The sequence below is a fragment of the Lycorma delicatula genome, chromosome 5 (genome assembly GCF_047948215.1).
Source record: "Lycorma delicatula isolate Av1 chromosome 5, ASM4794821v1, whole genome shotgun sequence".
NCBI lineage: Eukaryota > Metazoa > Arthropoda > Insecta > Hemiptera > Fulgoridae > Lycorma > Lycorma delicatula.
In genome coordinates this window covers 137885635-137909085 of record NC_134459.1, presented here as the reverse complement: position 1 = coordinate 137909085, position 23451 = coordinate 137885635, and the positions used below count along the sequence as shown (strand labels likewise).

The 23451-nt window shown below is 29.6% G+C and overlaps 1 protein-coding gene across 3 annotated transcripts in view; it reads left to right on the top strand.

Annotated features, from left to right (window-relative positions):
- LOC142325405 (tight junction protein ZO-3-like) overlaps window positions 1–23451 on the top strand; it is a 981859-nt gene that overhangs the window by 567665 nt on the left and 390743 nt on the right. Inside the window, exon 1 of one of the 3 annotated variants that reach the window (XM_075367135.1) lies at window positions 16539–16656. The exons of the other annotated variants lie outside the window; for them this stretch is intronic. Within the exon in view, the coding sequence (XP_075223250.1) occupies window positions 16546–16656 (111 nt within the window). The 5' untranslated portion in view covers window positions 16539–16545. Of the gene's footprint in view, window positions 1–16538; window positions 16657–23451 lie in introns of those variants that run through there. 3 annotated transcript variants of the gene reach the window in all.

Sequence of the window (23451 nt, the reverse complement as noted above, 5' to 3'; positions counted from 1 at the left end):
AATTACGTCTCTTTAAAACAAATTGCTTTCAAACTCATCTAGTTATATAATGATTAACGTGTCAACGCGTAAATTAATTCGTCTATATACTAAAGATGATAAATTTGTAATTATTTCATTATTTAAAATAATGACTTTTATATAACTCCAACTAATGCGCTAATTACGACTACTCTTTGCAAAATAATTCATAAGTTATTTAAATACATTAGATCTTTATATAATATATTGATATTTATATATTATACATCTATATAAGTTGTTTTTTATATGCAAAGTGGCCCACGAAGGAACGAAGGAACTTTCAGGATATGTACCGGTGAAAATAATGAAAAACGTTCATATAAACATAGGTTGGGAAACGCTTTGTTTTCGAGTTACGAATAGCAAAAGATTTCGCCCGGATTTCAGCTTTTCTAATAAAAATAAGCCCTATTGTAGTTTTTGGGACCGAAATTAAGGAGTTAAGTTGTTGGTAATTTGAGAGAGAACTAGGATAAAAAAGTCCCCAGAACTGTAAATCCTGTAGTTTTTAAGATACCCGACGTAAAACACAAAATTCGATATCGAAAAACAAGTTTTTTTTTCAGGTTTGTAGTGCAATAGCTTTGTTAAGTGACTAATAAATGTGAAAGATTTAGTAATAAACTAGATTAAATTTAATTTTGAGAAAATTAATGTAAAAGTAAATAAAAACTTTAAAAATCGATTTTTTACTGAAGCATAACAGACGAAAAATAGAAGCAAAATCGTATGAGAAAATGTTTATGTATAATTTATGTTACGGTCAATTTATATTACTCGTATCACAGTTGTGTTGAGCAGCATAAGTGTGAGAAAGGTTAACATTGATAATACGGAATGTTAAAAATCTAAGGTGACCTTAAATAACTTTTCAACCGATAAATAAAAATTTTAAAAAACTAAATTTAACAAATCTGGAAATATCTATTTTCAGGATGAGACCACATCATACCCACGCTTCCAGGAGGGCAACTACCGTATGGAGGGGGTAACTCTAAACCTTTTAATAGGATAGGATTCAGTTGTGAATGTATAATTTTAAAAGCTGTTTGGAAAACAAAAATTTTGATGTAAAAAACTTCGAATAGGACAACTCTAACAAAAATTACAGCCGTTTAACTATTTTTCCCACTTAGTTTCAAAAGTGACCCGTAAGTACACTCCAAGTAGTGGTTTCATACCAAAAAATAGACGGCTGTAATTTGGAACATTTGCTAAATTATCTTTTCTTTTATGTTTCATTATCGAGCAGTTATTAGTGTAGATTGTAGATAACTTTTGAAACTAGCTGTGAAAAATATTAAATGGCCCGTATTTAGTAGGTTTTACGTTTTTTAGATCAAACTTTGTTTAGTGGGATTTAAAATTATGTTATCAACGGGTCCCCTAGATGCTTGGAGTACGACAGTATCATACTGAAAACAGATCGTTCTGAGGAATGATCTATAAATTAAGAGTATTACTATGAATTAAAAAAAAAACAAAGGGGACACCACATTACTTCCTTGTACGCCTATTAAATTGCATATATTTTTTATTACATTTTTCTTTCATATTTTTTTTTTTTTGTTATTCAATTATTATTTGTTGTAAAGATTATTTTACAATCACAGGATAATAATTATTAATAAATCAATATATTTAAATAAAAAAAAAAAGGTAAAGAAAAAAAAGGAAATGAAGTAGCATTCTCGCCGATGTGCTTTCTCCTTGTAAGATCCAAATATTTCATTAATTAAAATTTTACTTGGTTACAACTCTGGAACCAATGAAAATAAGAACCACTTATGATATATCGTTGAAAAACTCTCAATAAGGGCTTGTAATTGCAGAAAAAGTAAAAAATCCAAGTTTTTTTGATTTTGTGCTTTTTTTGGACACTCTTGGTCCAATCGATTGCAATGAAAAGAGGAGATGCACAACTAGATGTTACAACAGTCCTAAATCCAAAATTTCAACATTCTACGGGTAATCGTTTATGAGATACGCAAGATATATACGTATGTGTGTACGATATATACGTATGTGTGTACGATATATACGTATGTGTGTACATACGTACGTGCTGACATCACGCCGAAACTAGTCAAAATGGATTCAGGCATGGTCAAACTGGATATTTCCGTTGAAATCTGATAACTGAAATTTTTAGCGATTACTTTTTTCAGCGAATATTCCCTTGTACTTGTACAAGGAAATAAAGAAGGTCTTGCAGATGAAATTAAAATTAAAAATTAAATCATGTAAGTTTTTTCTGTGTATACTAAAGAATATTGATCAGGCCTAATTAAACGATTATGCTGCGTGGAATTGTCACCGTGCGCAGTTGTTACTCGATATTTATGTTGACAAGATAAGTTTGAAGTATAAATTAATGAAGTTTTGTACTTTTACTGTATTCTATTCATTATTTATTATAAGATAAGTTATTTTTTAAAACACAATGATTAATTCGTTTTGTATATTCATAATTAGTTATTTAAATAACAGTAATAATTATTATTATTATTAATATAAAAAATATTTATCATGAACATTAATATTGTTATCTAACTACGAATAGAGTAATTTGTAATATAATTGTATTTTACCGCATAGTTTTCCACATAACTCGTATCATTAACCCGTAACTAGAAATAATATTAATTTTATTACTATTAGCTACGTTATTAAATTATTGCTTATGTTAACGATTGTTATTATATGAAATCATAATTCATTGTAGAATTTTAATCATTTTTCTTTTCATAAAAATGATTATCTATTAAATTAAACCACATTTATTTATGGTTTTTCTTTATACATAAACTATTTATGATATTAAATATAATCAGAACAGTTTTTGAATTATGTGTCAAGGCAACGCTTCGTACGACTTCATATTTTAATAAAAACCAAAAATTGATATGATCTTGGTTTCGATTCCTACTTAGGCTACTTTGCATTTAAAAAATATGCTAAAACGTTACAGCTTTTTCTTTTCAAAATTTCAAAAATTTTGTTCAAAAGTTACTGACCAAAATTTTTTTTTGTAATTTTTTTCATTGAATATGATTGCACTCGTAACAATATCATAATCGTGTCATATTGCTTCCTTTTTAACTAACTTTCCGTAAATAATAAAATCAGTATATTTCCCAAATGTATCATTTCTTGGTGTGAGAAGATTATAAAGAAAATTAAATGTGTTTGATACAGATATCAGATCCATCCTTAACAAAAAATTGATATAAAAACACTTTACCTTATTAAATCTTTAAAAAATGTTTATTGTTTCAAAATTTTTATTCTGATCAATTTTGTATTATGCAGTACGAAGAAGGTATACTTTTAATTTTCGACACTATCACGTATTTCATGAATTATTGAAAAATATCATTTTGTTTATTTTTACGTTAATTTTGACTATAGTTACTATTTACAACAAATTTAGGGTTGTAATCTCAAAATATATAAAATTTACTGGTTAAAAGTTGTAACCTAGTTTCAAATAACACTAAACCGAATTTCAGAATGAGCTAGTCGTTTTTTTATCAGCCCTGTGACAAAGAATGATACTGATATAATACCCTAAAAAGTAACTCGAGTTTGGACCTTGATGAAATAAGCAATGGTGCAATTAAATATATAACTGAACTAATTTCTTTTATAATAAACAAATGTTTTGACCGGTCATTTTCCTATTCAATTGTGACTCCTTACTGCTATTACAAAGTAATGTTATATATTTTTTAAAATCTGCTAAGAACCTATTCCGGCTAAAACTAGTGGACCAGAGCTGCTTCACAGCATTATTATTACAATGTAATGTTACATATTTAAAACACATCGGCTTAAAATCTCACCCCCAAAGTACAGGAAATCAAGTTCCTTTCTGTGACAGTAATGATGCCCTCCTCGGTGAACTGTTTGAAGATCTCTTTTGTATGACTCAAAACTCTCTGCATTTGGTTAGATTTAGAGTACTGATTTGGAACTATGTATTTTGGCTCAATAATGACAGAAAGAGGAAACTAACTTTAATTCTCATTTTTCTTAGTTAACGGGCAAAACATGTCTTGATGATGTCTGTGCTTTATTTAAGACTTAGTTGTGATTAACCCGTTAGGTTGTTTATAACCCTTACAGTTAATACACGTTGATGCACATATTTTCGTTGATTGTGAATTTATACAAGTTAATTTTATGTATATCGTTTGTACATTGTATATTACTTAAGAAAATTGCGTTCTATTCGGGTTTTTCATCAATATTTAGTGATTTACTTTCTTTTTATTTTTTTTGATAAATCAATTTTATTGCTAAAATTATCCCTTAATTGAAAAAAAAATAACAAGAAGAGGAGAATAAAAAATGATGGGAAAATTAAGAGAGAAAAAATTAATTGGCGCTTTGTAAGGAAATTAGAACAGTTTGCACGGTATAGTTTTAATTTTTTTCATTATTTTTGTGTGTTTTTTTATGGTATTTAGATTTGTTTTTTCTTTCCTTTTAAATTTAAACGGAAGAGGAAGTAAATTTACAACAGCAGGTTTGATTAGGCATTATTAAAATGCCGACCCTTCGGTCTTCCTCACCATCACATCCGTCTCGCTCATTCATCTTATTTTGAAAGAGTCGCCCTCGCCCTCTTGTTACAATATTACCTCCCTTAGAAATGGCAGTCTCGTTTATTATCGTCATTTTATACTCGGGGTAAGATTGAGGAAGGAAGATTGTATAATTGTGTTTAAAGAATTTGGCTTCTTCTTGGTGCAAAGAAAAAAGCTCGGAGGAAGTCAATGTTTTGATGTTTGTTTTATCTTATCTTATAATTTTCGTTTTGTGTGTGTGTATGTGTGTGTATATATATATATATATATATATATATATATATATATATATATATATATATATATATACATGAAAAGTGTCTAAATATGTTAATTTTAAATAAAGACATTCCATTTTTGTTGTATCCCCATTTTAGATTTAATAACATTTTTTTTGTTTTACGACCTCAGGCCTTGATACTCTCGAGTTGACGAATATTTATGAGGTTTAAGATGGTGCAGTACAGTAGACAAAGAGAGATCAGACAAGATCCAGAACGAGGAAAATTTAATACAGAAAATATGTTAACAGAAATTATGTGCGATGGTTCAATCGGCTACAATTAAACTAGAATGTTTATAGTGACGTAATCGGAATTATTGTACGTTACATAATAATAATAATTGGTAATTTTCAAACGTTTTCACGGAACAACGATGAAAACTTTATGAAATAAAAAATTCATGATTATAAGAATTATTTTCTTTTCCCTCAAAAAAATATATTACTTTCCTTAAATTGGTTTCTTCCCTTAAAATGAAAATCGAATTCATACGGAGACTTTATTTACTTAAAAGTCTCGATTGTTATAAAACCAGTCAAACCGTTAAACAAAAGGACATTACTCTCGATTGGTTTATAGATTCCACTATTTTATTCGATATTAAATCTATCCTTTTTGATATTTGTTATTTATTTGGATTTTTTTGTGTCAACTGCCCGGATTAGTTTTCATATCGTTATATTAAATATTAAAGCGACATACATTAATCTTTAAAAGTAATATAAAATACAACGAGATAATAAATATTTAGTAATACCCACTGAACAAAACCTAATATCTCAATTAATATATCTAGTATATTAATTTAGATATTATTTATGAAATTTTGCAGAGATATGAATCTAATTTTAATTTGTGTTATGGCCGCAAAAAGTATCTGTAATTTTAAGAAAAATCTGAATAAATATAACCTATCACTTCACATTCAATAATATAAAAAAAAAATTAGCTACTCCTGCACTTTTTCCATTACACTTTTCATCGATTGTCAGGTTGGAAGAAGAGTGAAAAATTTTGAGGCTTTTTGTATATTCAATAAACAAATAATCCGATTTGGCATATTTTTCATGATTTTTTTACATTTTCTTGTGCTGGAAGATTCTGGTTCCGATACTTTTGACAGAATTTTATCAAAAAATCAATCAGTAAAACAGATATGAATGCCCTTTTAAAAATTTACCCGGTGTAAAAGTCTTAATTTAACGTTATATGAGAAAATTAATATCACTTAAATACCGTTTTGCTTAATTCAGAATTTTCTGCGTTAGACTGATGACAATTTTAAGATAGTTAAATTATACCTGTATAAATTAAATTTATTGGTTTCGGAATGGAGAAGTCTGCAGGTGGAAATATTTTTATGACATCATTTATGATATCTCGTCTTAACTTTATTGAATTTCAAACCGTTTCTGTTAAAAAAAAATCATTCAAAATCAAATTAATATTTTTATCAGATCAGCATATAGTTTTAAATCATGTTTAGTTAAGATAAATTGTAAATACAAAAACAAAAATTAAATGAAAAATAATAGATGCGATTAAAGTACATTAATTAATTAAATATAAACAGACACGTGTAATAATATTAAGATATTCGCGTTAATTATAAAAGATTGCTATGAAATAATTCACAATAAGAAGGAGGGAATGAAAATTATTTTCAGCACATATTTATGTGCACGTTAAACGGGATGCCACAAAATTCAGGATTTTTTAATTATATTATTTAAAGATTCATCCACAGAGTAATATTGTTTCCATAAAAGAAAATCTCTCATTTGTATTTTAAATAAATTGATGGAAAAGTAAAAAATAGTTTGGTAGTGGCAAAGGAAGCATATAATAGGTCTTTTTCGTAACCCGAAAAATTGCTAAGTTATACGAAAACAGTTGCATTTTCTACTTTAGTACGGCTAAATATTGGATTCTTTTTTTTTTGAGAATGACTATTCTTTTTAGAAAAGTTAGCACATCCATAAATGTGCAAACTTGGCACAAATTTAATTTAACATATTTAATTATTAAAATATCGGTCTTCTCAATTCATAATTATGGGAGCCAGATAATTATGTAACAGCCTATTTTTTAACTTGAAAATTCCTTCTGACATTTTGAGGGAGAATTAAGAGGTGATATAATGCCGGGTGATTCAAAAAGGATTTAACAAATTTATTGAAGTTGAGGTTTCATTTCATAGAAAAATACATCAAGTTTTTTACCCAAAATTAATTTTGGTTTGATACGCCTTCCATTTGTAATGCGACATACATCCTCCGTGAAGTCGATTTCATTCCAGACTATAACCAGCAAACAGGGCCATTACCTCTGCAACTGCATCGTTAATTCAGATTCTTAGTTCAACATGATCAGCAGGCAAAGGCGGTACTTAAGCCTTATCTTTAATGAAATTCCACGAGAAAAAATCTAGCGGGGTCAAATCTGGAGAAAGAATTGGCTATGAAATTGGACCTTCATAAACGATCCACCAACCTAACCTGGGAATTGATTATCAAGAAAATTTCGGACAGCGCTGGTGGCTGAATTCGGTACTAATGAACTACGTGAGTCAAAATTTTATGTGTGTTGCTATGAAATGAGACCTCAACCGAATCTGTAAGTTATCTAAGTAAATGTTTACATGCTTTTCAAATTATGAACTCTGTTTTGAATCACCTGGTATATTTTTGACGGGAATAATAAACGTTAAAAGGGACAATAAATGGTTAGTAATGAAGACAAGTTTATCGATTTATTAAGACGTTTCAAACCAAAATAGTACAGTTTTATTTATTACAAACCAGTCAGTTTTATATCGCCCCACGAGAATTTGTCGTCTAATAAAACTCCCAGATATTTCGCTTTATGGACAATAAAATATTACGGTTATCATTAATGAAAATTCTATTTACTCGATTAGCAATGTTACGTCTACAAGAGAAACACAATTGAACGATTTTGTCGTATTTAAATTTAGTTACAATCTATCCACTGAATAATCTTTTGAATTGCTATCATAGAATTTTCAGTCGTTTTAAAACCGTTTATATTACTAAAATTATAATAAAACCATTAATAGGATTTCATTAAAATTATGAGAAATTTATCAAATTTGTATTAATACATACACAAAAAATTTACTTTGTGTAATAACTAATGTCAGCTCGTTTATATAGATTATCGTGATTATAGATTATTATGATTAACGGTCCCATAATGTAATTCTGCGACACTCCCGTTTGTACCTCATAACTTGTAGTTGCCCCAGTAAATCTACAACCTTTGTGACGTCACATGTTAACATCTCATTATATTATTGTTTTCCAAAACAATATTTTTGAGCTTAATTATTATTTTTATTTCATTTTTCGACTTACAAAAAATGCGGGCGCCCAAACAATACATTTATGTTGTGTTTTCAGTTCTTTCTACTTGAGTTGATTACATATATAAAATGCTTAACGACTCAATGTTGTAAACAATTAAAATTCCTTAACCGATGACTAATGCTCTGATTAGTATTATGTACAGGCCTGTAAAAATCTATACTTGCATTTAAAAATGATGTCTTTCATCACTAATAAATATTTAGAATATTATATTTAGATCCGTTATTCGTAGTACACAATGGGTGTATGAACGTGTTCAGTGAAGATATTAGGATAGCGTTTTTGTGCGGTCATATTATTTTATAATTACTCATCGCTTTTTGCAAATTTTTTATAATATATTATTTTTTGTTTTATTTTTGTTTGTGTGTTATTAGTGCGGTTTGTTACGGGAGAATTTAAATCCGTAGAAAGAAAAACACTTAGGAGTCAAGCACGTAAAATTATCAGTAATGTTTATTTTATGGATAAAGAAGCTCTAAAAGTAAGTAAATTAACTGACGACAAACTTATAATTGGCAATCAAAAATGCGAAGAAAAAACTGCTGCTGCTTGTGGGATATCAAGAACACAGGTTCAAAAACATCCCAATCTCGTTTCATTCTGCACGCCGAAAAAGTATAACCGATCTTCGAAACCTGTGGACTGGACAGATCTAATTTAGATGTAGTCAAAAATGCGAAGAAAAAACTGCTGCTGCTTGTGGGATATCAAGAACACAGGTTCAAAAACATCCCAATCTCGTTTCTTTCTGCACGCCGAAAAAGTATAACCGACCTTCGAAACCTGTGGACTGGACAGATCTAATTTAGATGTAGTTAAAAGAACAGTTAATGAATTTCATTCAAAGAAGAATGAATTACCTACTTTAAAAAATATAAGGCAAGAACTTCAGTCATCTATTGATTTTAAAGGCAATGAATCAACTTTAACTGTTATTTTTTTAAAGAGTTAGGTTTCAAGTGGCGTAAACTTAAAATAACAGAGAACGTTTAGTAGTAATTCATGCTGGAGAAGAAACCGGTTTTATTCCGAACGCATTACTAACTTGCAATGCTAGTTCGAAAAGTGGTGAATACCATGACAACATGAATACAGACAATTTCATGAAATGAGGGCGTGAAATATTGATTCCAAATCCTCTATCAATGTCAGTAGTAGTTGTTGATGACGCCCCTTATCACAATGCAGATATTGATAAAGCGCCAAATTCTAACTCCAGAAGAAAAGATATCACCGATTGGCTGGAGAAAACCCATATTCCGTACAGTTAAAAAATGTTGAAACCACAGTTATATTAATTAGTAAAGTTACATAAAACTAAAGTACAAAAATATCACTTGAGTGAACTTTTGAAAAAACATGGGCATCGTGTTCTTAGATTCCTACCGTACCATCTTGATTTGAATCGAGATGGTACGGTAGGAGTCGGTACGGTTATCGAGATGGTATGGTCAGCCGTAAAAAGACATGTAACGAGTCATAGCAGAACATTTTCTTTCACAAATGTTGAAAAATTAACTACGGAAAAAAATTAATTACATGAATTAAGATGACTGGAAACGCTATTGTGAAAAAGTAAAAAAATATTGAAAAAGAATATGAAAAACTGGAACCACTGGTAGATGAAATGACAGAACGTTATAATAAACGTGTAGACTCTGATACTGAAAGTGAAAATAAAAGTGACTGTATTAGTGATTCGTTTAGATCAGAGGTTCCCAAACTTATTTTTCTCATAGACCACTTTCAAAATTTTGCTGGTTCCGGTGGACTTCTTGCAGCTACATTTCTACCATATTTCCAGTCGACGGAAAATGTGAAGATTAGATCTAACTATGAAAATTTTCGTTACGCCTGAGTTCCACGAACTAACAGCTTCCGAAAAAAAGTGAATATGGAATATGCAAGTTTTTACAAGTAACAGTCGCTGAGCTTCTCAAAACATTATCTGCCTAGATTGATACGCAAAGTCAAGCCAACATTTTAGTTCTTCACTATCGAAACCAGATGAATTTTCGTGGACCTCCGCTTACGAATTGTGAACCCCCATTTTTTTTTGTCACGCCAACGTAGACCCCTGTCGAGTCTCCCGTGGACCCCTGGGGGTCCACCTGGACCACTTTGGTAATCAATGGTTTAGATGATGAACTTGCTAGAAGTTTAAATTAGATGAATAAAGAAAATTCAAATAAGCTTTTGTTTATTATTGGAAAGTAATAATTTGGTACAAATAAAGGATGTAAAAGAATTAATTACGTATTGTTTATAATTACTAAATGTAAATATGATCGTTATTACCGCGTACAATATTAAGTATCAAATACTTCGATTTGATACGCAGAGCTGATGTTTTCAGGCCGAGTAGTAATACGCAGTCTGATCGTGACGTCACTAGCTCGTACACTGGCTGGGCCTAGTGTATTATGAACTGCTGCTTACTAATAATACTGTGCCTACACTATTATATTTTAGTTTATAAATCTGATGTATATCATGGAATTGGCTTTGACATTTCAAAAATATTAAAGCCATATAAATATTTCTGGGCATAATAATTTATGGATTTTTTATTTTTTTTTTAAATAGAACGGTTTACCCAAGCTGTTTATTAGAAAGCATAAATTTTATATATAAGTTCTTCAACCAAAAAAGGAATCTTACTTGACTGCGATACGTAAGAAAGATTTTTAAGGTTGCTAAATACACACGCACTCTCTCTGTGTCTCGGAGCATACCTTTGCATTTATAAGTTGAACGTTTAAAAAATAATTAATTTTTTAAATGTTGTATTACAAGTCGAGCATCAACTTTTCGTTTTAGTGGGAACTACTTCCCTTCATCTCTTGGAAAGAAAAAATAAGGATTATTCTCGTTGAAACAACCACAGGTTCAATTATAGAACATCAGTTTCCTATACCCTGCGGAGCTCTGTACGATTTCTCTCAATTAATTTGATACCATGGAAAATCAAATTTAGAGCTAGCTCGCAGGAAGAGGCAATATACTTAACGACAATTTTTTTTAATTTTTACTTTTTATTATCGGTAATTGGACTGTTTCCGTTAATAATATTATTGTAATTTTAAATGTTGTTTGTCCAGTTTACTTTTTGCTACTTTAATTTCAATTTTATTGTTATTTTTTATTATTCCGGAATTAATTAATGACTTAGAATGTGGCTGATTTTTTTTTCTTTTCAATAAACACAAGGAATGTCGTTAATCGTTTTACTTTCCGTCACTTTCATAAGTTTGTTTCCCCCTTCCCATTCAATCACGAAGTAACAACAGAGTAAAAGGATATAAAATTTTGTGTGAAATCAGTTTTATGTTAAATATTAATTATCCGTGGCTGAGAAGGTAGCGTCTGGGAATTTCATGTCGAGGTCCCGGGTTCAAATCCCGGTCAAGTATGGCATCTTTTTGTACTCTACCAATTTCCACCGGGCTAATGACCATAGCTATTGATGCCCGCTCTTTCATAACAAAAGAAAAATTAATATAAATGAAAGAACGAAGAAGAAATATTAAAAGTTAAAAAAAACTTTTACTTTGTTTTATTTTTTAACAATATTTCTTTTTTAAATTCCCTTATTTGTTTAGTTCGTAATTTATATTTACCATTTTCAATTTTCCTTTATCTACTGAAGATTATTGTTAAACGCTTGAAATACGTATCGTTTTTTGGAAATTTTTATTTATTTTAAGTATTACGTATTTTTAGTTTGGAAACGATTCTTGAGCTCGTTCATTTACATGATTTTAGATAAAAATAAAACTAAAATAATACAAGCTATATGAATTGCATCATCATAATATAAATTCAGTGAAGTGTGATAACTCTGCGAATACCGATAGTAGAAACAAATTCTAGAATTTCTTGTAGTGTTTTCATTGCCTTTTGTAAGGGGATGAATTCAGGACGGCATCGACGTTCTCATTGTCATCGAACTCACTCATGCAATGGACCAGAAAATACGATAGTAAAATCAACTACGGAACTTCTCTATCGTTTTCTTCTTCGTCAGTTGATACTATTGTTAAAAGTAATGAATAATACATGTATAAAATAAAATACATGTTAACGCTACCTCTGTAGGTCGTTATAACCTATATATAACCATCTGTTTTAGTATCTTTAGCTCTATTTAAAATACTATACATTAATTTTTCGGAAGAATGAAATTGAAAATATAGTTGCGTGCGGGCGAGTATTTTACTGAAAATAGATTTAAAAGTAAAAAATCTTTTTTTGTTTTTGCTAAATTTTTAACGGATAAATTGGAGAGATGTATCAGGAATTTTAGATAGCATGATTAAAAAAATGTTGTTTATAATTACTTATTCTACATAAATCCCATAAACATCTGTAAAAAATTTTAAAATATGTTCCAGAGAAAAAGTATGTATATACGTAGTAATTATTCTATTTTTTATTTTCATTTGACTTAATGCACTTCTTTATTCCGTTTTTTACCTAAGAATTTTAATGACTACTTATTTTGTTAATCATATTCTTCACTTACTTTATTTATCCTTTTCATTTATTTAATACTTCTATAATAATTAATGATGTATATCTTAAGATATCGTTTTAGATTTCAAAATATTTTCCGTATTTTTTCTTGAATTTTCCGTATTGAGGGGAAATTTTGAATAGTTCATTTTTCCCACAGAAAGGAATGGATTCATGTATTGCTTTACCCTGTCACAGTCTTTATTATGATTTTGATGCATATGTCCAACTGAAATACTAAAACCGTTGCTTTATCTGAGAGTAATGATGTTCATTATACACAGAGGTTCTATAGTGAATAGGGTAAATAATTGACTGGAAGGGTAGCTGAGTATTATCTGCATTTCAGCGACATGAGGTTTGCTGATATACACAATTATACTCGGCTTAATGAAGAAAGTAGCTTGGAACCGCTTGTTTCTATTGCGTTCTCTTAGTAAACCAGGCATGGAATAATTGTTTTTCTTTACCATAACTATGCCATTTTTTTGAGTACTTTATCTTGCTTTAGGTCGCCTGTTCCTTGACATACATATATGTTTAAATAATATCACATTTCAGTAACGCTTATTATCTTTTGTTCTAATATTATTATTTTACATGTTTCTCGTTAACCACTATAAACGTGAATATTTAATTGTATTTCTTTCGTATTTATATATTTATGTTACAAAACCAACAGGATTATTTAAGATGTAAGTTTTCCATCCTTTTTTACTTGTACGAAGTAAAGGAAGTATTGTGATTGCGAAAAATTACGGTTTTCAGATTTCAACGGAAATATCCATTTTCACCATTCCTGAATCCATTTTGACTAGTTTCGGCGTGACGTCTGTATGTGCGTATGTATCTCTCATAATTCAAAAACATTAGCCGTTGGATGTTGAAATTTTGGATTTAGGACTGTTGTAACATCTAGTTGTGCATCTCCCCTTTTGATTGCAATCGACTAAACCAAAAGTGTCCAAAGAAGCCCAAAATCCAAAACAATTTGGATTTTGAACTTTTTCTTAACTGCAGTAATAAGCCCTCATTGAGAGCTTTTCAACGATATATCAAAAGTGGTACTTATATTCATTAGTTCCAGAGTTATAACCAAATAAAATTTTAGTTAATGAAATATTTGGATTACAAGGGGAATCAGACTTCATCTCCTTTTTTTTTTAATTTAAATATATTGATTTATTCATAATTATTAACCTCTGACTATAAAAAAAAAATTTACGATTATAATTCAATAATAATAAAATAAAATATGAAAAAATATCAGAAGTTAATGAAATAAAATTTTACGTATTTTTCATTTTAAAAAAAATGTGTATATGTGTATATGCGTACAAGGAAGTCATGTGGTGTCTACATCAAATTTTTCTCTTTTATGTTTTAATTATTTCGTCCTTCCTTTGTAATATTTCCTAAAAAACCGTTTTCAATATTACATTTTCTTACAGTTATTTTTATTTATTTTCAAATTGAATTTTTATTCTTGTATACAATATTTTATATTCTTTGTCACTCACATTTTTTTATAGGATAAAAAATAATCTAATCGCCTTGATTGTGGGTGACATCGATTGTGGCTAATCGCCTTGATTGTGTTCGGTTTACCAAGACGGGAGCATCGTCTAACGATGCTCCCGTCTTGGTAAACGCCCCTCTTGGTAAACCTTTACTATGTATATGCATATATTATTCCTAATGTAAAACGTTTTATAAATCAATTTACCCTAAAAGCTCTAAAGTACTTCAAACTAGATTTAACTTTAGGGTGGAATAGTCTTCTAGAAATCCTGGAGTTAGCAAAGTGGAAGTAGGCTGTATCTTATATGGTTTCCTGCTTATAGCCTAAACGTTAACGAGTGAAATGCTGTAAACAACGAATTAAAACTAGGGGACCAGTAATTTTATGTAATATGCCGTTTATTTACAACAAAAAACACGTATAATACTGGTGTACTGTTACATTGAACTGGATGAAGTACTATACAGAAGTTCGCTCGGCCGAGTGCTGAATCTCTACATTCCACTTTTTGTACTTCTTTTTTCTTTGAGAGCTCAAGAAGACATTTTTTTATTTTCAATCGATTTTAAATTTATACAGTTAAGTTAATATAAAATTGAATCTGTAAACGAATTAGATGTTAAGGTTTTGTTCACGCGATAGTTTTGTTAAATGTTTCAAGCACTTTCGGAAAACGAACCATTTTACCGGTCTCATTATCTTAAGGACTGTTTAAAGAATAATAATTCCAAAATAGGTTTTGGAATTAAAACGAGCCAGTTTTTTGTTTTATGTAAAACCTGTTACAAAAAAATCCAAGAAAATAGAGAATTGCGTGCTAAATGATCACGCACAGATCCTTAATCACTTCTCTGTTTGCTTATCTGCTATTCAATTTCCTCCTTTACATTCATAACTTCCTTCTTCTTCACATGTGTTCTTTATAGCTGCTGAGTTCAGGACAGGTATCGCTTATCCTCAACTGATGCTCGTCACCCGTTAAATTTACTATTCTGTATAATGGTAATGCGCAGTTTAATTCTATACAAATTTTTTATCGCCTTAATGTGCTTTCTATGTTTGTAAAGCACAATGAAGACTTAGTCCATGAGACCTTAAGATTTCTGGACTTTCGCAGTTACATTTCAAGTCGTAGAATGACTATTCTGTTTGCTGCACAACATGAGATGTATCATGCAACTGCATACAGGTTTGTAAAAGCAAACTTTCAAACTTTTCCTCAATCTATTTTGTTTATTTTTTATTTTCAGATTCTGTAAAGTGCTATGAGTGGTAAAGAGTGCTGAAAGTAGTTTTGAGAGTCGGTCCTCCGAAAGGCATTAGAGTTACTATGTTAGGAATGGCAGAAAATAACACTCAAATCAATCATGATAATCCTAGCAGAAATATAAAATATTGTGTAAATTTCAGATTATCATTACCTTAATAATGTAATTGGTTCAGTAGTATCAAAACAAACTTACTGATTAATGTAATAAATATTTGGTTCCTTTTGAATCCGAATTAACGAATAACCTTTTAAGGATAGTTGAAAGGGAAACCTTTCAACTTTTTTTTTGTATATACTGTTACAGTTATTCAGACCTGAATTCTAGTTAATATTACAATTGAATCAGAAAATGTACTGAGCTAAGAAATTCATTCTTAATCCAGCGTTATCATTTTAGGAATAGTATAAAAAGAAAACCCGAAATCTGTTTTGAAGTGAAGTGTAGAAGATGTATCAATAATTATTGGGGAATATAGTTTTATCCCGTTTACACAAATTGAAGTATTATCAAAAGAAATTCTTAAAATTAGAGTAAATAGTAGTAGTGAGTATTATGGGGGAATTTGTTTTGTATCTAACTAAAAATTTTATTTTATCAATTTACTTACTGAATTAATATAATAATATATTAATATAGTTAATACAGTAGTAAAATTCATAAAATATTAAAATCTTTTAATTTTTATACACTTTTTTTTTACAATAGGTAGCTGGAATGTTATTAGTTGGCGTTCATTGTGTTATCGATTTAAAAAAAACAGACGCACGGCTTATCAGCTTTGTGCATATGTGTGTGTGTGTATTGTGTATGTGTGTATGCGTGTTTTGACATATTACTATGACTTGACTAATACTACTTTATATATGAAGTGTAAGGTTTCCCTATCCGCCGCCCCCCTATTAATGTGTGTCTCCCCTTGCCAGTGTTCATCCAACTTACCCTACAATGAAGATCGTTCGTCGCTTACTACGACCCTCGGAACCGCCTTCACCGCCCCCAAGTTCTACACGCCGTCGTCGAAGCGGTAGTTCTCGACGATCTCGCCATCATACGAGGGTAGGATTTGTATTTTTTTTTATATATATTAAAGATATAAATAAGAGAATCATAATTTTCCTGGAAAATAATGAGATTGTTTCTTTCTGAACTGTATCTCATCGCGCTATTCAGTACGCTTCGTTACTGAAAATGATTTATTTTTTAAAAATGTAATTTTAGTTATTTCGAAAGCGTATTACAGTTTCATTACTCGAAATAACTTTTTGTTTCGCTGAAATTGATTACATTATTTTTCTAATAGAAACACGTAACTCGACACTTCGGATGAATTTTTACCGCTTCTTTTGGAATAAAAGGGTATTCATCACGTGTGATTTAAACGAGAATAAATGAAGATATTATGTTACATGGTGTGATAGAATTTTCTGGGATTCGATCAATATAATGTAGCCTGGTTTTTATTTACCCTAATGTTATAATTAATAGTATCTTATCTAGACTAGCTATTTCTCTTGGTAAATTTTCAAATACAGTTTAAAATTTTCCCTGTTCTTCAAATATCTATAAAATTAAATTTATATTTATAATATTATTAGAAGAAATCATGTTTTTACAAATTAAATTTGTAAAAATTTGTGAAAAACGCGTAATTTAAATTAAAATGTAATCTACATTCTTTTAATATTAAAAATAATTTATGTAGAAATAAGTCATTCGTAAATAATTATTAATGCGATCAATTTTATAACTTTTATCGCAACTAGCTTATGCAACTATGTAAATAAATTCCTTGAGATTTGATGATCCATGAATGAAAGTTTGCCGAGGAGAGAAAACTTAGGCTGGTGAGCGTTAACGTTAATCAGTGGATAATATTCAAAAGTAGGGATGTAATGAATGCAAAAATAAAAAAATATATATATTTGGAATTGTCTACCAAATGCAGGAATTAATCTGTTGAAGATCATCCGATAATTATTTTAACAGAAAATGTTGATTATATCGTAATGTGTCCGATTTAATTTCATCCAATCCCTTTTTCCTAAAGTTACGCATTTACATGTGATCTATGTATTATTGTTAAATTTATTTTTAGTTATTACCACTGAAGTTTTTTGCTTCTTTGCAGTTACTCAATACAGACCAACTTAATTACCAATACTGTAATTATGTTGGTATGTGTAAAGAATTTATGTATTGTAAAACGAAGCTGTTTATTAGGTTAGGTTGCCAATTTATTTATTAAATCACTCACGTTTGATTTATTTACTTTCGTATATTTTCCAACCAATACTAATTTTGAGTAGGTTAGAAACATACAAACAAATGTCTATTACAAGCGTCGTAGAATTGTTGAGACTTTATTGTTGAAAAATGTTTGATATGAATTTTTACTTCCTTGTACGAAGTACAAATATTTTGGTTTTCACATTTCAACGGAAATATCCATTTTGACCATCCCTGAATCTATTTTAACTAGTTTCGGCGTGACTCGGTATGTACGTACGTATGTGCGTATGTATCTCGCATAACTCAAAAACGATTAACCGTAGAATGTTGAAATTTTGGATTTAGGACTGTTGTAACATCTAGTTGCAACTTCCCTTTTGGTTGCAAAAAGCCCAAAATCCAAAAAAAATTGGATTTTGGACTTTTTATTAACTGCAGTAATAACCCGTCATTGAGAACTTATCAACGGGATATCGTAAGTGGTACTTATTTTTATTGGTTCCAGAGTTATAGCCAAATAAAATTTTAATTAATGAAATATTTGTATCTTACATCGGTTCGAATCCGACTTTATTCCTTTTTATAGTAGTTTTTTTTCTTAGTTTAAATGTATTGATGTATTAATAATAATTATTAATCTCTAATTGTAAAAAAGTTATACGTTTAATAATAATTGAATAATAACAATAAAAAAAGAATTGAAAAAATATCAGAAGTTATTAATGAAATAAAATTTTAGGTACTTTTCATTTAAAAAAATATGTATATGTAATTTAATAAGCGTACAAGAAAGTCATGTGGTGTCCTCATCAGTTTTTTAAATTGCAAACTGTGGAAATTCTTATTTAGTTTGCGATCACAACTAAACTTTTTACTCGTGACTAATGAATTGCGAATACGAAACATTTCATCGATAAATTGCCTTGTTTTCAGTTTTTTTTTAATTTATTAATTTTAAAATATACAATTATTTTTAAATAGATGAAATTTGAAGCTTTGTAATTATATTGTTATTTATTATAATTAAGTTTATTTTTCTTGAAAGTAGATAGTTTCTTTTGTAAAAGTTAATATAGAACTATTTGTTCAGTGAAAACGACGTTCTTAAAGAGTAAATTCTAATAAAAGTAAGAAAAAAATTAAGTACCTGATGTCAGACGTTATTTCCATTTAGACGTGTAGGTTAAAGATGGTAGGTAGTAATTAATAATTAATGGATTTTAAATTTGAATAGCCTACCCGATTCTTAATTTGTTTCTTAAGTACTTATTGTTTAAAAATAATTTGCATTAATAAGTTCTTTATAAAACACTTTAAAAATCATTTACATAGTGCTTATTTAATTAATTTTTTAGCTTAAAAATAAAGTGCTACGTAAAGGGTTATAAATCGAGAAAGTAGATTACGAATCGAAAAACAGTTTGCAAATATAACACTTATTTCGATTGTTAAAAATCATTGTCATTTGATTATAGGAAATAAAAATTAGAAAACTTATACTAATAAATGACAAAAGAAAAAGTGTTAAGTATTAACTGACAAGTAAACAGAACTTAACTAAATTCTGTAAAATTAATATTTTTAACATTGTTCTTTGAGTATGCTTAAAAAATACAAACAATTGTCGATTTGTGCGATCCAAATAGAAATCTTAAATTTAACTTAAAAATAACAAAACTATTAAAACCTCCAAGTTAGATTGACTATCAAGACCTGGATAAATAAAAATTTATCTCGAGAAATATGAAGAACCACCGGTTTATTCATTGTTATGAACTTTAATATTATTTGCTTCCTAATCCTTATTTTTCTTATATGCATGCTTTACCCTCGGCATCTATTGATGTTAACTGATTGTTTAAGAATTGAAATGGTCAGCGATTTTTGTATTTTAAGTCAATTTTTTATGAACGGTGTTTGAGCGTAATCTAATTTTCCAGTTAGTTTCTTTATTTGATTAAAAAAAACGGTCAGATTCAGTAATTTCAAAAATTTTTATCACAATTTTAAAGAATTAATGTTTATTTATTTTTAAACTTGAAATACTTAATCAATATTTGTATTTTTAAAATTTCTAACGTTATTGAATTGATTCATTTGCCAAACAACCAAACTTTGGGTATTGTAAGCGACTGACTGTAAAAAAATAAATTTTTGCTATTGTTTTAATATATATATATATATACACACACACACATATGATCCTGGTTTTTTCTTCCTTTTTTCCCCTGGTCATTTATAAGAAAAGTCAAACCAAATATTTATCGAAACTTACTTATTTAACCACTATTGAAACGTCTTGTAACTTCATTATATCATACCTTAAAATATTTAAAAGAGGAACTCTAAGTACGATACACGCTTTCATACTTTCGCGTGGAAACTGAGTTTTATTAATAACCCACAAAAGAATTATTTTAGTAAAACATTTTAGGAAGAACAAGAATTAAAGTAATTGTAATTTGAAACAACATTCTTAGGAACAATTTGTTGGAATCTTGATCAAACGTTCTCTTTCTAGAGGTATATAAAAACGTGTACCCCGAAGAACGCTGGTAAATCCAGGCAAATAGTTGCATTAGGCTACAACATTTGGCTAAGTATAATATTTATTAGTAATGACTTATTCCAACGTGACAGAGTTAATACTAGTTGGGCTACATTTTTGTCAATGAGTTTGAAACTTAGTATCTCGCTTCTTAAGGTAAAAAATTGGGATCTTCTACTTTTTCTGTTTAGCCTCCGGTAATTACCTTTCAGATAATATTTCAGATTATGAATGACGATGATATGTATGCGTGTAAATGAAGTGTAGTCTTGTACAGTTTCAGTTCGACCATTCCCGAGAAGTGTGGTTAATTGAAACCCAACCACCAAAGAACACAGGTATCCACGATCAGTATTCAAATCCGTAAAAATAACTGACTTGACTCGGACTTCAACGCTGGAACACTCTACTTCCAAATCTTCATTTGGGAAGACGTGTTCACCACTAGACCAACCCGGTGGGTCCTATTTTAATCACCTAATAACTTATTTATTAAATTTTGCAGTTTCATTTTTTTATTAATATTCTATTTAAGAAAATGAAGATTAAAAAAAAATCTTAAAATTTGCTTTACTGGCTACGTGATATTTAATCTTTTTCCATTGTTTTTCATCCGATGGTTTCCTAGTTAACAGCAGTTTTTAAATAACCGATGGATATTTCTGGCAGAAACTGTTGCTTAAGAAGAAAATTATTTCAATAATAAATTATATGTTCCTTTAGATAATCTGAATAAAAAACTGTATACGGTAATTTATTAAATGTCATCTTCGACGTTGATAAGATATATTTAAAAACACAATTGTTTTAAAATAATTGTTATATTAAATATTGTGGATAAGATATATTTAAAAACACAATTGTTTTAAAATAATTGTTATATTAAATATTGTGGAAATGAAAAACCACTGCAAAGATCACGTAAAAATTATTCTTTTAGTATTTTTGATATTTTTAAAAAATTCAGTAATGATGTGAAATTATGTAGATTAATAAAAAAAAAAAACAGTTGTTAGAAATAATACCTCCTTCACTTTTCTTTTTCGTTATAAGCGAGTAATTGTACTACAGACTAATCGCATAAGTGTGCGTCAATATAAACATTATACAGTGTATAAAAAATGACCCGATTTCAAAACCACACATTTGTGCAACCGCGCATGGTCAGTGAATGAGAATTGCACCGTTTGAAAGTATGCGTCCTAGAGTTTTAAATACCACCATCCAGATTCCAATGATAACGCTCAAAGTACGCTAACCTCAGCCGTAAACAATATGGCGTCTGTGCAACAGAAATTGTTTTGTGGTCTACAATTTAACAAGTCTCTAATAACGGTTCAGCGTCTTTTCGGCAACGTTTCAGGATTTATCCACCGTCGGCTAAGATCTTTCGTCACTGGTATAAAAAAAAATTGAAGAATCGGGGAGTTTATATAAGGGGAAGAAAAGTCCAGGGCGATCACGCACTTTAGAGGTAAATGTACCATGAATTCATAATTTTTCAATGAAGCCCGAAAAAGTACACTTTTCGATCTCTCATATGACTGTTTGGGTTGTGTTAAGGTGATGCATGCATTTCAGGTCATACTGATTATAGTTTATACAAGTTCTTCGTGAACAAAAGAAAACTTACAAATTTCTGTAATATGCTCTTAGTTGATATGGAAGGCGTTAGGCTCTTACCACGATTAATTTTTAGTGATGAAGTAACACTTCATAAACTGGTAAAGTTTCACGTATGTGAAATTTACTTGTTCCTGAACACGTATCTTTGCCTATGGACTTAATCCATATCTTCGCCTATTCTGGACTTAAGAATCCGCATGAGATCGTAAAGCAGGAGCGAGGTGCATCTAACATTAATGTTTTTGTACGGTTTTGTTTACAAAAATTTATGGTCCTTCTTCTTTTGAAGAAAACAGAGTAACAGGACATTATTATCTTGAGATGCTGCAGGGCTGGCTTTTTCCACAACTAAATGAAGACTCCGAAGAATTAATTTTTCAGCAAGATGGGGTCCCGCCACATCGGCACAACCAAGTGTATCGGTTTCTAAAGGAAACATTGCCTCAACGCTGGATAGGGCATACGGGAGCCCAAGACTAGGCACTATATTCCTGGCTCTCAAGATCCCCAGACATTACATTTTGTGAGTTTCTTCTGAGGATATGTGAAACAAAGTGTTTATGTTCCAAAATTACCTTTCTGATTTAAATGAGCTGAAAACCAGGATCAGAGCTGCAGTAATTTTTGTAACAGAAGACTCTCTGTAGAGCGTTGCGGAAGAACTCAGCTATCGTTTTGATGTTATCATCCGTGCAGCAGATGGAAAGGATATAAAACATTTATAACTTAGTAAGCAAAATTTTAAACATTTTTGAATAGTATGTAATTTGTCTTGTAATTATAATACATTTTTATTATGAAATATACTGTTTGAAGTCGGGTCAGTCATTTTGATTCAAACTGTATATTCGTATGTTTTATATTGTACTCTGAATTTTTGTTAAGTACATACTATTATTGTATTAGGCGCTTGTGTAGAGAATATACCTTATCTAATATTTTGTCTGCTTTTGGTCTTATATTATATTACAATATATATTTATGGTTTTGTAGAAATTAACCATGAATTTATGAAATTCTTAAAATCTGAAAAAGTGAGAAAATTAGATTGTTTATCTCTTTCTTCTTTTTTACTTCCTGGTACGAAGTAAAGGAAGTATTGTGATCGCGAAAAATTTCGGTTTTCAGATTTCAAAGGATATATCCATTTTGAGCATCCCTGAAACCAATTTGACTAGTTTCAGCGTGACGTCTCCATGTATTTACATATGTGCGTATGTATCTGGCATAACTCAAAACGAGTAGCCGTAGAATGTAGAAATTTTGGATTTCGGACTGTTGTAACATCTAATTGTGCACCTCCTCTTTTTATTGCAATCAACTGGACCAAAAGTGTCCAAAAAAGCCCAAAATCTAAAAAATTTTTGAATTTTTCTTAACTGCAGTAATAAGCCCTCTTTGAGAAATTTTCAACGATATACCATAACTGGTACTTATTTTCATGGGTT